Source organism: Vombatus ursinus, unplaced genomic scaffold (assembly GCF_900497805.2).
Source record: "Vombatus ursinus unplaced genomic scaffold, bare-nosed wombat genome assembly UNPS02014778.1, whole genome shotgun sequence".
NCBI classification, from domain to species: Eukaryota; Metazoa; Chordata; class Mammalia; order Diprotodontia; family Vombatidae; genus Vombatus; species Vombatus ursinus.
Window position 1 is genome coordinate 12,825,271 of NW_020954556.1, and position 15,881 is coordinate 12,841,151.

Sequence of the window (15,881 nt, forward strand, 5' to 3'; positions counted from 1 at the left end):
TCTTTCTTTCTTTCTTTCTTTCTTTCTTTCTTTCTTTCTTTCTTTCTGTGCATGCAGTTTTTATGTTATTGTCCTTAGCAGCATGGTGCTCAAAGACTTTTTGGAATCAGGGGATTTTAGAGCTGGAGAAATTCTCAGATTTGGTTGAGATCTCAGAGGTAGGAGAGTCATATCCATAGAACCCAGAATTGGAATGAATCTCAGAAGATACCTTATCTAGCCTGTGCAGGTAATCCTTTCTATAACATTTCTAATAAGTGCCATATTAATAGACTTCTAGTGATGTGGTGCTCTCTCCTTCCTGGGGTAGCCCATTCCATATTGTGGCAGCTCTAATTAAAAAAAAAAGTTATTTTTTTTTCTAATTCAGTTCAATCTATATTTCTCCCCAGCAGCTCTAACTGTTGAGGTATTTGCATAGAATATAGTCATATGAGATGCACAGAGCTGAAATCTTTTTTTTCTATAAACTGAACTCATTGTCCTTTGGTCTATCCTCTTTGAGCTAAGCAGAATTAGTCTTATTTTTCTTCCAAATCCAGCACTCTATGCTATTCATTCTGTCTCTATGCCCATCGGAAAATATAATGGTCAGAAGTGTACACAATACTCCATATGTGATCTGACCAGATCAAAGGTTCTAGATACTGTTTCTAGTAAAAGAATGGACTATTTATATAATGGGTGAAGAAAATAAGTTCCAGAGAAGTTAACAGACTGACCCACAACCCCACCCTCCCCCACCCCACTACTCTGTGGCATCTTTGCTGCCCTGGGTCTTCCTGTTGTGAATAGGAGGGACCTTCATTACATGATCATATTCTTGGCTCACTTGACTTGAGATAGAAAATGTAATTAGGGTCTTGAATTATTCTTCCCACAGGGAGTCATGTAGCTGTGTAATGTCCCCTAAGCTTCAATTCTCTCCTAAAGCATCAGGAAGACTCAACTTTGGCAATGACTTAGCCCCACACTGAGTGCATTACTATAGTTTTTTTTCGGTTATTATTAAATGATTAGAATCTTTTCTAGCCTGCAGCTAGGAGAATAGCTAGAGACTCATTTGGTATAATCACAGAAAAACCAGACAAACAACAATAAAAACGTCTAGCCTCAGTGGTCACTAATGCACTGCCCTTGGTGCTCCATCTAAATAATGTAGGCCTAAAGGATGCATGGAGACCATCCCTTTCTCTCTTTTTTAATCCCTCTCTCTCCTTTTCAACCAAAGACAGTTGGTTCAGTAGATACTTTTGAATAAAAATCCAGTGACCTCTTAGTTTTCTGGGGTTGATTTTTTCACTCTCTTACTCTCCTTTTTTGTCTCTGCTCACCACATTTTTTGGTTATTTCACTATCTAATTGCTACTTAGCTAGAGGCTGGGCAGGGGGAATAAAAGGAAATGACCCTGAAATGGGTCAGTTTTGCTCCTGATGAGGCACTCTGGTGATAGGTCTGGTGGAGAGGAGGTCATAGAACTCTATGCTTGTTACCGTTACAGTGGATTTCATCTGTCCAAACTTTCTCTCTTTCCCCATCACTATTAACATTCAAGAATTGTCTGTATTACATACCACAGAGTTGACTAATAAAAAATTTCTCTGGAAGGCCAGAACTTACTATATTTTAAGCAGATATATTACAACGTAGGCCTGGCCCTTGGCAAAATTCTGAAGTAGGACCAAATTTATCTCCTGGCTCTCATTTTAGTGCCCTGTTTCCCTCAATCCCCACCACACCTGCTATTGTACCCGCTCCCCAACTCCATTGCACTTATCCTCTGTCCTATTTATTCCTACAGGGATTTACTCTCACCGAACTTCTGACTAATCCTCAGAAATATGTTAAATGATAGGAATTTGCACTATAGCAAGTTATTTCTGAAGATGTTCCAGGTGTTTTAAAGATAGTAATGTGTAAGGGCATAATTACAGTTACTTTGATAGATGAGCAGAGGATATTATTGGAACAGAGATTTGGAGCAGAAAGGGATGTTAGAGGTCATATAGTCCAACTCTTTCATTTTACAGATGGATAGACTGAGGCCCAGAAAGGTCAGGGAAGGAGGATTGGGTTGTAGGTACAATCTAGAATTAGCATATCATGTTAGAGTTGGAAGGAACCTTAGAAGATATCTAGTCCAACATTTTACCCAAGGCATAAAACATTTCTATAATATCCCTGACAGATGGTCAGTTAGCTTGTACATGGAACTTTCTGAGGGACAATGAGCCAACATTTCTGTGAAGATTAATTCATTATTAGGATTTTTAACATATATTGAACCTAACAATATTAATTATTGGAACATAATGAAAAGTGCTTTGGGATTCATAGAATCTCTGAATTGGGAGACACCTGAATTCTCACAAGCTCTTTTCCTTTGTTGCGTTTTCAGAGTATGTGACAGCCCTTTGCCTTGTCAAGGTTAATTCCTCTTTTCTCTCTTGGAAGACTGCACCACTTACTATTCTCTACACATGCATGCTACCACTTGGGGGGTACTGGTAAATGTTGAAGCAGGTCTAGCCAGGTTTCATGAGGTAAAGCCAGGTGTAACTGGCTCTCCAAAAACGAAGGAAAATTTTAAATTTAATGAATGTTATTAACATTTTCTCTATCACTTTCTTAAGTTTAGAGTAGACGATCAACAGAACAACCAATCAGGCCCTAATTCGTGTTTGCAAATTTCTGAGATATAAAATATTCACACTGAAAATTTAACAATAGATTTTCACCAACCCAGATGAGCTAGCTCTAGCACACCCCTACCTCCCATCACCACTACCACTATCACCGCATTAACATGCTCCTTCTTCATTGACTACAAAAATTATCAGGTGTCCCCCAACTTTAAAAATAAGTACATATACATATAATGAGTTGTTATATAAATAAGTGAATAAAAAAAATAAATGAACAAGTAATAAACTTGCCTGGATGTGACTATGTTCTCAAGTTAACATCCTATATTTCCTCCTTTTCATTGTTATTCTTCTTGAAGAAATAGTCTTCATTTGCTGCTTCTAATTTCCCCAAGCCATTATGGTCTGGCTTTTGATATCCCCACTCTATTGAAACTCTTGTCTCAAGGGTCACTAATGATTTTTCAGCTGCAAAAACTGAGGGCATTTTTCCAGTTCTCATCCTGCTTGATCTTTTTATAGCTTTTAACACTGTTGTCTATCCCTTTTTCTTAGATACACTCTCTCTCCCTGACTTCCAAGACATTGATCTCTCTTGATTCTCCTCCTGCTCGTGTCACTGCTCTTCCTTAGTCTCCTACAATGGTTCATTTTATCCTGCTTCCATCCTGAAGTATGGTTGTCCCACAGGGCTCTGTTCTGGCCCATCTTCTCCCCTCTCCTCCCTTCCTCTCCCCTCCTCTCTCTTCCCTCCCCCTTCTCTCTCTTTGTCTCTCTCTCTGTCACTGTCCCTCTGTATGTGTGTATATATACATATATATATACACATATATACGTACGTACATACAAACATACATACATACATACGTACTTACATAGATACCCTCTGTTTTTATGGTCTCATAAGCTCCTATGAATTATCATGTAGATAACTACCAAATATAAATACAATATTTCTATATATCTGTATCTGCCCAGCCCTAATTTCCCTCCTGAGAAATTTTTCCATATTTCCAAATGATTCTTGGTTATCTCCAAGTGAATGTCTTGCCAGAACCTGAAGTTCAACATGTCCAAACTGAACGTGTCCCCTAAACCTGCATATCTTTCCAATTTCCCTGTCTCTGTGGATGGAAACACCATTCTCCTAATCATCCAAAATGACTTCAGTCATTTTGATCCTCAACCTCCCCTTTCCTACTTACATTCCATCAGTTGCAAGGCTTATTGATGCCACCTATCATCATCTCTTATACCCACCTCTTTTTCTTCACTCATAATACCAGCCCCCACCCCCCATTTAAGCTTTCATGACCTCTCATTTCTCTTTCTATTGTCACTGTTCAGTCAATTCTTTGTGACCCTATTTGGGGTTTTCTTGGCAAAGATATTGGAGTGATAAGTCATTTCCTTCTCCAACTCATTTTATAGATGAGGAAACTGAAGCAAGCAGGATTAAGTGTCCAGAATCACATAGCTATTAAGTGCCTAAGGCCAGATTTAAACTGAGGAAGATGAGTCTTCCTGACTCCAGGCCTAGCACTTTATCTACTATACCACTTACCTGCCTTCTCTTTTTTACAATCTTTTTTTTTTTTTAAGTTAGTCTCCATTTTGTGCATCTACTACACAACTGGATTAATCTTCCTAATGCTTAGGTCTTACTGTATCACTCCCCTGGTCAAAAATCTTCAGTTGCTTCCAATATCCTAAAGAATAAATTACAAATTCTTCCGTGTGGTATTTAAGTCCTCCATAATGTGGCATTCATCTGCCTTTTGAGATTTATTTCACATGTCTCTCCTTAATTGAGAGACAGCTGAGAAGTAGTACAGGCTATAGAGAGTCAGCCTTAAAGCCAAGAATATTTGGATTCAAGTCCTACCACTGTAATATACTGTCAGTGTAACCCTGAGTAAGTAATTTAACATCTCAGTACTCCGGTCAACTCTCTAAAACTAAACCTTGCTGAAGGGATGTCAGCCTGCATTAGTAGAGGGTGTTTCCTCACCAGGGAGTTCCCTGTACCAATGAAATCACAGACCAAGTCATTATCCATCTCCGCTTTATATATTGCATGTTGTAGTCACACCTGATTACTAGTTCTTCCTGAACTTTTCATTCTTCTTGGTGTGTCCTCATGCTTATAATATACTTCTTTATCTGTATGCTTCAAAAGACTTTTCTTCCTTCAAGGCTAAGGAGATTGGCCACCACCCAATTAGAAGGAAGAAAAGAAACAATAATTTATTAAGTGCCTACTATGTGTCAGGTGCTGTGCTAAGTACATTATAAATATTATCTCATTTGATCTTCACAACAACCCTGTGAGGTAGGTGCTATATTATTCCTATTTTTCAATTGAGAAAATCTAGGCAGGCATTAAGTGACTTACCCAGGGTCACATACATAGCTAGTAAGTGTCTGGTTACAGGCCCAGAATTCCATCCCCTATGCCATCTAGTTTCCACTGCTTCTTGAAAGTCTTCCTGGATTCATCCAGTTCAAAATGTTTCCTCCCTCCTCAGTTTTTGCTGCAGTATTTTTGTCTTTTCTGGATTTTTCTCTGGATTGTCTCTCATCAATTCCTGACTTGTATTATGCCTCTCTGTACACATACATTTTTCTTTCCCCCAGTAGAATCCAAATTCTTTGCAGGTAGACACTGTACTTTTATATCTTTGTATCCCCAGGGCCCAGGACATAATAGATACTTAATAAAGGTTTATTGAATGAATTGATGGAACTCTGAGGTAATTTAGTTCAACTTATCCAGACTTTAGTAAGAACAGCCATGACACATGGTCATCTAGCACTGCTGGACAAAATGAGGTGGGACTGCGGGAGGGGAGAATTAGCTTTATGTTAACTAAATCACAATTTGGAATATATGTCCTTAATACTGAACATTGGGTTATATTTGAGCAAAATATTTTTCTCTTCTTGTGTCATTATTTATTGATTGTATTATATTTTCAATATTTATTCTCACCTGGCACTATAGCACCTACTCTCCGGCACTGTGCTTTTGACTGATGAATTCATAATATGTAAGGACCTCTAGACCTATCACAATATACTTCAGTCATTCCCCCCCCAAACAAAAAAATTTTTTTTCACCTCCTCCCCTTCCCTTGGAAGAATAATCAAATCAACACTACCATTCCTAGAAAGAACATGTCAATCAATTACCCTATGACCAACCCTATGTCCAACACTTCATGATCCCATTTGGGGTTTTCTTGGCAAAGAAACTGAAGTGGTTCACTATTTCTTTTTCTAGCTCATTTTACAGCTGAGGAAACTGAGACAAACAAAGTTAAGTGATTTGCCCAGGGTCACACAGCTAGTAAGTGTCTAAGGACAGATTTGAACTCAGGAAGATGAGTCTTCCTGACTCTAAGCCCGGTGTGCTATCCATTGAGCCACCTAGCTACCCCTACAGTAAGTTAGTAGAATCTAGTAAGTGAAGTGTCTCCCATTGATCCCCTCTTCATTTACTTCTTACCCTACTTCCATCATTTTTTAGCCACTTAAAAGATTTTGATCCCCTTGGTAGTCAATTCCAAGAAAGTATTACCTGTTAATGCTGTTTTTCTGTGCTAACATCTGCCAGTCTTTGCCTTTGGCACTGGGAGTATCAAATGTTGCACATATCCTCTGTCTGATGGAGTAGGGGATTTTGAAGGCTTTGGGGCCAGTCTGTGCAGGGAATGTGTTGTCCTCTTGTGCAAAAAAAGTGATGGTTTCTCTTTCACTCTGCAAATACAAAAAGAAAAGTGTGATCAGATCCAACTGTTAGCATCACAAATTCATGAAAGTCAATTCACATGAGGAATTCTATTTAATACACTTTATTGTTTAATTACATTGAAAACATGGAAAGTAGTCCCTCTTCTTTAAAACACCATCAAGTCATATCTCATGAGCCTGGCAAATATCTCCTAGAAATCCACATTTCTTGTGGTGGATCTCTAGGTATCTCTAGACATCATCTAGGTATCTTCAATCTAGAAGGTGGTTGTTGGGGTTACAAATTCATCAAGTACTAAAATAGGTAGCACCCTTCTGTGCCATAACAACATGTAGTTAGACATCATCATATTCTTCTTCTGATGATTCTTATAGAATTAGATTTTAAAAATTAATGATTAGGGCAAATCTCATTGGTAATTTTATAGTATCTTATCTCCCAGTCTATAGAGAGTTGTCTCATGATTGTGACTCTCAAATAAATCCCATCACTTTTGGGATGTGATGATGTCCTATGATGGTCTCATTTCTTTTTTTTTATTAATTTCTTTTGATTTATCAACAATCACTTCCATAAGCTTTTGAGTTTTAAATTTTTTCTTCTCCTCCCTTCTCACTTCCCTCCCCAAGATGGCATGCAATCTGATATAAGCTATACGTATACATTCTTATTAAACATATTTTCATATTAGTCATGTTGTAATTCCTTAGAACCAATAGAAGGAACCACCAGAAAGAGGAAACAAAATAGAAGGAAAAAAAGAACAAATAGCATGCTTTGATCTTCATTCAAACTCCGTAGTTCTTTCTTTGGATGTGGGTAGCATTTTCCATCTTGAGATTTTTGGAGATGTCTTAGATCTTTGCATTGCTGAGAAGGTCTAAGCCTATCAAAGTTAGTCATCATACAATGTTGCTGTTACTGTGTACAATGTTCTTCTGGTTCTTCTCAATTCACTCAGCATCAGTACATACAAGTTTTTCCAGGTTTTTCTGAAGTCTGCCTGTTCATCATTTCTTATAGCACAATAGTATTCCATTACATTCATATACCACAACTTGTTCAGCCATTCCCCAATTGATGGGCATCCTCTCAATTTCTAATTCTTTGCCATCACAGAAAAAGCTGCTATAAATATTTTTGTACATGTGGGTCCTTTTCCCATTTTTATGATCTCTTTGGGATACAGCCCTAGAAGTGCTATTGCTGGATGATGGTCCCATCAGAGGTCTTCCTACAGAGGTCCATATGATTTGTGTCCTTTTGGGGGAGCTCAATATATGAAAGAACTTCCTAATAATTATCAACATCAAATGAGGGGTGATAACCCCTGTATCCAGTTTGCAAGTTCCTTATAGATCTAAAAGGTTGATTCAATGAAATATTAGCAGTTAAGAACTCAAACTCTGCCAGGTTCTATAGAGGTGAAAAGAATTAGCCATGCATGGCATTTGTCACATGTTTGTGGCACAGATATTTTAATTATTTAGTTAAATGTTTCTAAAAGGCATCAAACATTTACTTTTCTTATGGCACTTATTAAAAACAAACAAAAAAAAGACTGCAAAAACCTATACCTTGACTGCTAAAGTTTTACTGCTGGCAGAAGTTTGCCCCCCCTCCACCCCTACTCCCAGAATGGTGTGATCCTGGGCACCTTGTGGAATTAATTAACAGCAGCAGCAACTGAACAAGTAGGCTGAATTGCAAGTGAATGAGTGACAACCAGCAAGTATTTTAAAATATATAAATATGGATTTCGAGAGCACAAAAAAAGGAGAAAGTTTCTGACTTTTAATGGCAGTTTGATGGGTGGCCTTCCTTCCCCCTTTCATTTAGAAACTTTACTATTTTAAATCAGTTCATTGCACAAGGATGGAGATGCCACCAGTCACTTTATATAACATTTATGATGTATTCCAAAAATCATCTGGACCAGGTAATAAGAATCCTGTAGATACATCACATTTTCTGATTGTTTAAATTAAATATGCAGAGGGAAGAGTAGATTTCATGCCCTGCACATCTGAGATAAGCAGTTGCTACCTGGTTAGCTGAGGGAATTGTAAAGCAATGAGGAATTCCAAGTATTCAGTCTATTTTGTCAAATTATCCCCCTACTTCCATCACCTTTGGAGATGGGATAAGAAAACTTGCCACATGGTTTAATCTACTTGAAGGGAAAATTGTAACATGTAAAATTCCCATTTAAACTTCTTTTCTCCAAAAGATGATTCTACTGTAGTATTTTATTGAAGAGCAAAGATGAAAGAAAATGCTTGGAGATGCCTCCCTTTTCTCTAGAGCATTAGAAAAATTCCTTGGCCCTGGTTTACCATCTATAATGCTAAATGTCATTGGTAACTCTGAAAGGTATCATTCACTAGTAGTCCTTGGTCAATTCAATTGGCTTTCCTAGGCCAACAAAAGATTTATGTTTAAGAACACCAAATGATAATGAAAGTTCTAAAGTTGGCCTGATACTAATCTTACTTTTTAAAAATTCTTCTTCTATGCACGAAAGAATATTAAAGCAAGGGGGATGGTAGATTTCCCTAGAAAATCATTTCATTTTTCAGGGTGGAAAGTGATGGTGGATATGGGGTAGACCATGAGGAACTAAATTACTTAAATTACCAAATTTATTTAAATTAGAGATAATAGAACATTGATATTTGTGGGTTCAAAGTCAAGGCCAAACTGTGACCTGACAAAGTAAGTCTTTTATTCTTCTTGTCTTGCTGTTGAATCTGTGGACCACAGAAGCTAGGGCAACTAATGGAACTATAACATCTGCACTTTAAGCCAAGAAAGCTTGAGTTCTCATTTTGGAATAGAAAAAAAGTCCTGAAGGACAAGATGAGACATTAGAGGATATGGACTAGAGTCTGGGCTCTGACACTTTTTTGTTTTATCTTACTATGGATCCAAGCTATACCATAAGCAGTGGCCACACTCAAAAACCTCTTCAACAGATGGCCTAAATCAGGTGAAGGGCAAGTGACAGGCCGCCAAATCATCAGTGAGGTAACATGTGAAGACTTTTTTCAACCAAATGGTCAGATGAGAACAATTTGTTCCAACAGTCACAATGGCAGCTGAAATAGGCATTGGGGAGTACTTAGAGCTTAGTCAGGCATTGAAGATGCCAAGGTCAGCCACTGCATTCTGGGCCATCACCAATCATGTTGACTTTTGTCCTGTCACTGAACTTTGATGACTCAGGAAGAGTGAGTGAGGCTGATGACTTTGTGCTACTCTACTTCACTTAAATCCAATTCTTGTACACGTCAAGACATAACTCGCAATGTCATTGGTTCTTTTTGGAAACAAAGGACAAACAACAACAAATTTGTTTTATCAGGGAGAAGTCACTCCATCTCTCTAAATTTCAGTTTTCTCACCCCTAAAATGTAAAGCAACCCATAAAGTATGGTAGGGAAAGTGCTTTGTAAATGTTAAAGAACTATAGAACTGTGAATCATCATTGTTATCTTCATCCTCATCATCACCCTCATGTTCACTGTTGGTATTGTTTGGAGAGCTTCAGAAACCTCGGTTCCACATTGTTTTTGGCCTACAAGGAATGTGACTTCTCTGGTAGGTAGAATAGTAAATGGTGAATCATATGTTATATCACTGCCTAAGTCTGCATGGTTAAGTTGCTGATGACCTAGGGTTCTCAAAAGGGAGTGATGCCCTTTAAGAAGTGAAGCATATAATGCCATCTCAATAACCAAGAAGAGAAGGTGGCAGATGAAGAGTTCTGCATACAGGTTGTGGTCTGCTTTCTCCCCAGCTTAGGGACTTATTTAGTGATTCTAGTTTTGCTTTGCCTTTTTGTTCAAACTATTTATTAAAGGTTTAGAGGAAATAATTCCCTAATCGTTCTTGGTTTTGCTGAGGGATGAGGGAGAAAGGCAAGCAGTTTTTATCAATGAGCATACACATTCACCTAGTATCAAATGATCATAGAATAGATTGGACCCTAAGAGACCATCTGACACAGACCCCTTCCTTCAGGTAGGTCAATATCCAAATCTAGGAGGGTTGTCTATTCTCTTTCTGAAGATATATGGATATGGAACTTTTTAAGAATCATGTTTTAGCACATTGTTATGAGGGAATGAAAAAATTTATCAAGCACCTACCATGTGAAAAGCATTAGGTTTAAAAATAGAAAAGCAAGACAGTCCCTGCTCTTAAGGAGCTCACATTATAACTGGGGAGATAACATGCATACCCCACCCACATTGTGAGGCTTAGGGGTGCAGTGCCCCTGAAATCTAGAAAATCCATGTAAAATTTCTTGGCCCTCCCTTTTTACCAGAGAAGAAGTCCGATTTTTTTCTTTTTCTTTTATGGGGTGTTTACAATACCTTATTGTAAAATGTGGATTTATACTATACAATAATACATATATTTTTTATGCATTTCTGAGTTACTAAACTTTTTCTGTGTCATTTGTTGGCCTTTGTGTGTCATCTATGGCTTCCATAAAACTCCCAAAAAATTCCCATTTAATTTCTTATGCTGACCCATGATATACATATCAAAACCTTGATAGGGAAAGTTGCAATGTGAAAGGGATAACTATAAACAAGCTAGATGGGAAGGCACTGTCTTTAATGTCATTTCACTAAGGATGTTTATCATTCTTTTATGTCTTCCCTGATCAACTCAGATGCTTATGACTAGTCTGCCTTTGGACATCAAAATACTTTGTTTTGCACCTTTTCTAATATACTATATATTACTGTGTATTGTTTGAGTATGTGTTTATTGTTTTTCCCCAAATTCTAGATTGTAGTATGTATAAGAAAAAGAGTAATGCCTTTGGAGTCAAAAGACCTGAATTTGACTCTTGGTTCTAACATTTATATGTGACCTTGGACAAATCATTTCACTTTCTGGGACTGTTTCCTCATCATGAGGAGGTTGGCCTAGACCTCTGAAATTCTTCCCACCTCTACCTCCACCTAGATCAACTTTTCTCTCCCCCAGCATTCTACTATTGTCATTTGCCGTCTGTGTGACCTCAGGCAAGTCACAATGAGTTCCCTGATTCTGAGTGTCCTCTCCTCCAAAAAACAAGCCTTTAAAGATGGCTAGATGGCCTCTAAAGAGCCTTCCATTTCTAAATCTAGAATCCCATGATGTGATCACAATGTTCTATACACAACAGAAACTGAAGCATTTACTTACCTTGACTGTGTTTGTCATGCTGATTCAATCTAAACTCCTCCTGCTTTAGTTTAAGCCTATTGCTTTTTTGCTTTGTCTTCTATAGACTTGTACAAAATACTCCTTATAGAAATTCTTCATATATATGAAGAGCGTCTGTATTGCCCAGTAGAGGTGCCATCTTGCTAACAAGTGCAGCATTTAAGACATGTATAAAGTACTAATACAGTGCAGTGGACCATATCTCTCTACCTGATAAAACATCGCAACACATTCTATCATTATGTAAGGGGTTAATGCCATCAGTCATTGATATCCTACCTGCCCGAAAAAAATAAAAAGTAAATACAATTTCTAAAAGGGAAAAGTTTATAAAGGAATTGCATCAATTTGGCCCAACATCTCCTTAAAACAGGGATGTGTATTTAAATCTGAAAGGAACTTTGGGGGTTATCAAACCTTCTCATTTTAGGAGATAAGGAAAGTGAAATTCAAATCAATCAATCAATAAAAATTGTTAAGCATCTTTTATGTTCCAGGCACTGATAAGTGCTAGGGATTCAAAAAGAGTCAAAAGACAGTCCCTCCCCAAAGTAGTTAACTGATCTAAGGTTAAGTAGGAAGCAGATCAGACAGCCAGGAAGCATAGTGGATAGAGTGGTGAGTTATTATTGTTTGTCCTTCATTCTTGAAGAGGACCATGACATCAGGGAGGTGGATGGCATGACATAAAAGTGAATTGGATTTAAGTAAAGGAGGGCTGTGCAAAGTCCCCAGCCTCACTTTATCCTCTGGAATCAGTTGGGTCCAGTGGCCAGGACAACTTGAGATGGCCCAGGATGCAGTGGACGCAGAGCGGCTAGATCTGGAGTCAGGCAGACCCTTCCTGAGTGCAAATTTGGCCTCATACACTTACAAGCTGTGTGACCCTGGGAAAGTCACTTAACCCTGTTTGCCTCAGTTCCTCATCTGTAGAGTGAGCTAGAGAAAGAAATGGTAAACCTCTCTAGGATCTTTGCCAAGAAAGCCCCAAATGGGGTCCTGAAGAGTCAGACATGACTGAAAAAAACACTGAAAAGTTGTGGAGCAAGAATATGAATTCAGATCCAATAACTCTAAGTGCTTTATATTACATTAGGCCCCAGAATTGTCTCTCAGGTCTGACAAGTTCCACAAGACACTTTTGTCATGGAAACCTTTTAGCCCACTGCCACAAATAAATTAAGCTGATGTTATAGAAAAAAAAATCCATAGGCTTATTTTTTTTCCCTTGAACTACAGGAGTTCAATGATGCTGAGAACTAACTGTATAAGATTTTAAAATCTTAACACAATTTTCCTTAGCATTAATATTCTGCAAGAGTTGAAGTTGCTACCTGCAAAGCCAGGGTGCCTTTAGAAGCCCTCTACTTGGAATTCTTTTGTCAACCTCTTAACCGATAATAAGGGTAATTTGCGTTGGAGAGAACCAGCATTGTGCCGTTCTCTGCCTTTCCACACACTTCTGAAAGGCTGTTCTTCCTAGCTTTTCCATTCATGATGTTTTTCACATTTTCTATAATTTATATTTTACTTTGAAATTCATTGTGCTAAATAGTCCATGACTGTTCAAGCAAAAAAAAAAATAATCATAATCTCCAGCTTATGACTCTAGCTCTACTACTCATTCCTCTTTCCCAAGAAGGTGCCTTGTACTAATTGAAAGTAATAAATGCAAATCTGGTAAAGACATGCCACTTGAGATAGCCATTGGTTTGGAGAAATGGCCCTTTGGAAAATGCTCCAGTATTTAGTATAACAATTATCTTAGGATTAAGTACTACCAAACAAGAGATGACCGACCAGTGAGTGAAACAGCAAGGTTACATGTCCTACTCAACTGATCTCACCATTGTCTCTAGTAATTTATCTTTCAGAAAGATTGAATCAACTCTGAAACTCACTCCTCTTCAATATCTCCTGGTCCTGGGACTCCCTCCCTCCATCTGATTGGAAAGGGGAGTAGAACCTCACCTCAGAGAGCTTCTCCCAGATCCTCTATTTAAGGAGGGGGGCCAGTGCAGAGATCTCATCATTTCCCCACAGTCCCTTGCAGGTTTTCATCATTTTCCTGGCTCCATACCTTTCCTTTTCCCTATCCTTCTCCTTTTAAGCTTCTTTTTATGTGTTATCTTCCCCCACTATATTGTGATCTCCTTGGGGAAAGGGGCTATCTTTTGCTTAAGTGCTTAGCGTAGTGCCTGGTACATAGCAGGTACTTAATAAATGTTTATTGAATATTGACTATTAACTATGCAGTTAATGTTTAAATAGAAGCATAGGCCTTAACTAATTAATAGTATCCCCCTATTGACAATGGATTATACATATTAATGTTGTTTAATCATTCTGCCAAATCCAAGTCAGGGTTTCTTATCATCTAGAGTAGGGTAAGCCAAAATAGAGCTCTGTCTTAACTGGCTAGAGATTATCCTAAACATAGTTTGTTTAATCCTAGCATAATGCCTCCTATTGCTGTTCTGGAAGAATTGCCTCAATAAGAACTTACATTTTTTATATTCTTATAAGCCTGTGAAACAGATAACATGAATACTATTACTCCAGTTTTACTGATAACAAAACTGGAGACCTGAGAGACAAATCAAAATGATATACCCAGAGAGTCATAGCTTCTAAGAGCCAAAGGTGGCATTCGAATCCAGGTCTCTTAACTCTAGATATGGTACTTTGTCCTATGCTACATCTTGGAAACATTGTTATGTTGAGCTTATAAACCAAGGTCTACAACTGAAAAACTTCACATATTTCTTGGGATGGATCTAAGAAAGGTCCTATACTGGTGAAATATCAAAAGATTTGAGCTGGAGTCTTGGCTCCATTATTTGAGGCAGTTAAGTGCTGAACTTGGAATCAGGAAGACCTGGGTTCAAATCTTGCCTTAGATGTTTACTTATGGCAAATAATTTAATTCCTTCAGCCTCAGGATCCTCATCTGTTAAATGGAAATAATAATAGCACTTACCTCACAGGGTTGTGAGAAAAGATATATAAAATGCTTTACAAATCTCTGCTACTGTCTAAATGCTAGTATTATTACTACTACTTATTGGTTGTTATTTTGGTTTAAGTCCCTTAACATCTCAGTCTCACTTTCCTTATCTGTCACTTAACCTTCTGTAAAATGAGTATTGCATTCTGCCTGCCCCAAAGGTTTGCCATAAGATTGAAATGATATAATGAATGAATACTTATTTTGTCAATAGTAAAAAGCGAGTCCTGACTCTGATACATGGCTGTGTGACCCTGGGCAAGTCATTTAAATTCTTAACATTCAAGGCAAGCTCTTCTAAGATGCTAAATTGCAGAGAAGGGGTGCCACAGTGCATTGAGAGAGGGGGTTTCTTCACTTGAGAGTTTCCCTATACCAGTGAAATCTCAGGTCCAACGCCTATCCATTTCTATATTATTACTGTTGTTGTTGTTACTGTGTAACCCTAGGAAAGTCAGTCAAATCACTGTTTGCCTCAGTTTCCCAAAATGTAAAATAGTGACAATAATAACACCAAACTCACAAGGTTGTTAAGATTAAATGAGATAATATTTTGAAAAAACATTTAGTGCAATACCTAGTACAGAGTAAGTGCTAAATAAATGCTTATTCTCTTTCCATTATTATCATCATCATCACCTTTATTATTACAAATAGCAATAGTCCTAGGATGAAACTATGATGGCCAACATCTTACCTCGAGGATGGATGTCTGCACTTGGAGAATCTGTTCATGGCCTTTGAGCTGCCGGATGCAAATCTTGCAGGACAGCTGGGTGGTGGTGGGAGTGTAGCGCTCCAGGGAGAAGGCACAGTGCAGGGGCTGTCGGTTACTGCACCACACCCGAGAAAATGGGACTTCCTGCAGGCGAGATGGAAGAGAGAAGAGGGGAATGACATGTGGACCCAGCCGACGTGAGCAGAGAACAGGAAAAAATAATGGTAACAGTAGTAATGATAGCAGCAAAGATAATTGCATACATGCCTTTGATGGAGTTGTTTTTGAAATAATGTTCCATTATGTGCCAAGTAGCACAAAACTAATTAATGTCAATACCAATTGATAATATTAGTATTCCAAGGCTTCCACAAGCTTGAGTTTCTCTCTGTGGCACAAATGATTACAAAGAATGCCCTCCATAATGAATCACCTTTTTCTATTCCATAAATGCTTCCTTTTTGAGAACTACATGAGCCCCTTTTCCAGGACTATGTCTATGGATTCCTGAGCCTGGGGTGGCAGGGCAT

General features: G+C 38.1%; 1 protein-coding gene across 1 annotated transcript in view; it reads right to left on the reverse strand.

Moving 5' to 3' along the window:
* The window catches only part of UNC5D (unc-5 netrin receptor D), a 349,386-nt gene that overhangs the window by 17,356 nt on the left and 316,149 nt on the right, over positions 1 to 15,881 (reverse strand). Inside the window, exons 14-15 of the mRNA XM_027865284.1 lie at positions 15,331 to 15,495; positions 6,227 to 6,405 (exon numbers count right to left, since the gene is read on the reverse strand). Of these exons, the coding sequence (XP_027721085.1) occupies positions 6,227 to 6,405; positions 15,331 to 15,495 (344 nt within the window). The remainder of the gene's footprint in view (positions 1 to 6,226; positions 6,406 to 15,330; positions 15,496 to 15,881) is intronic.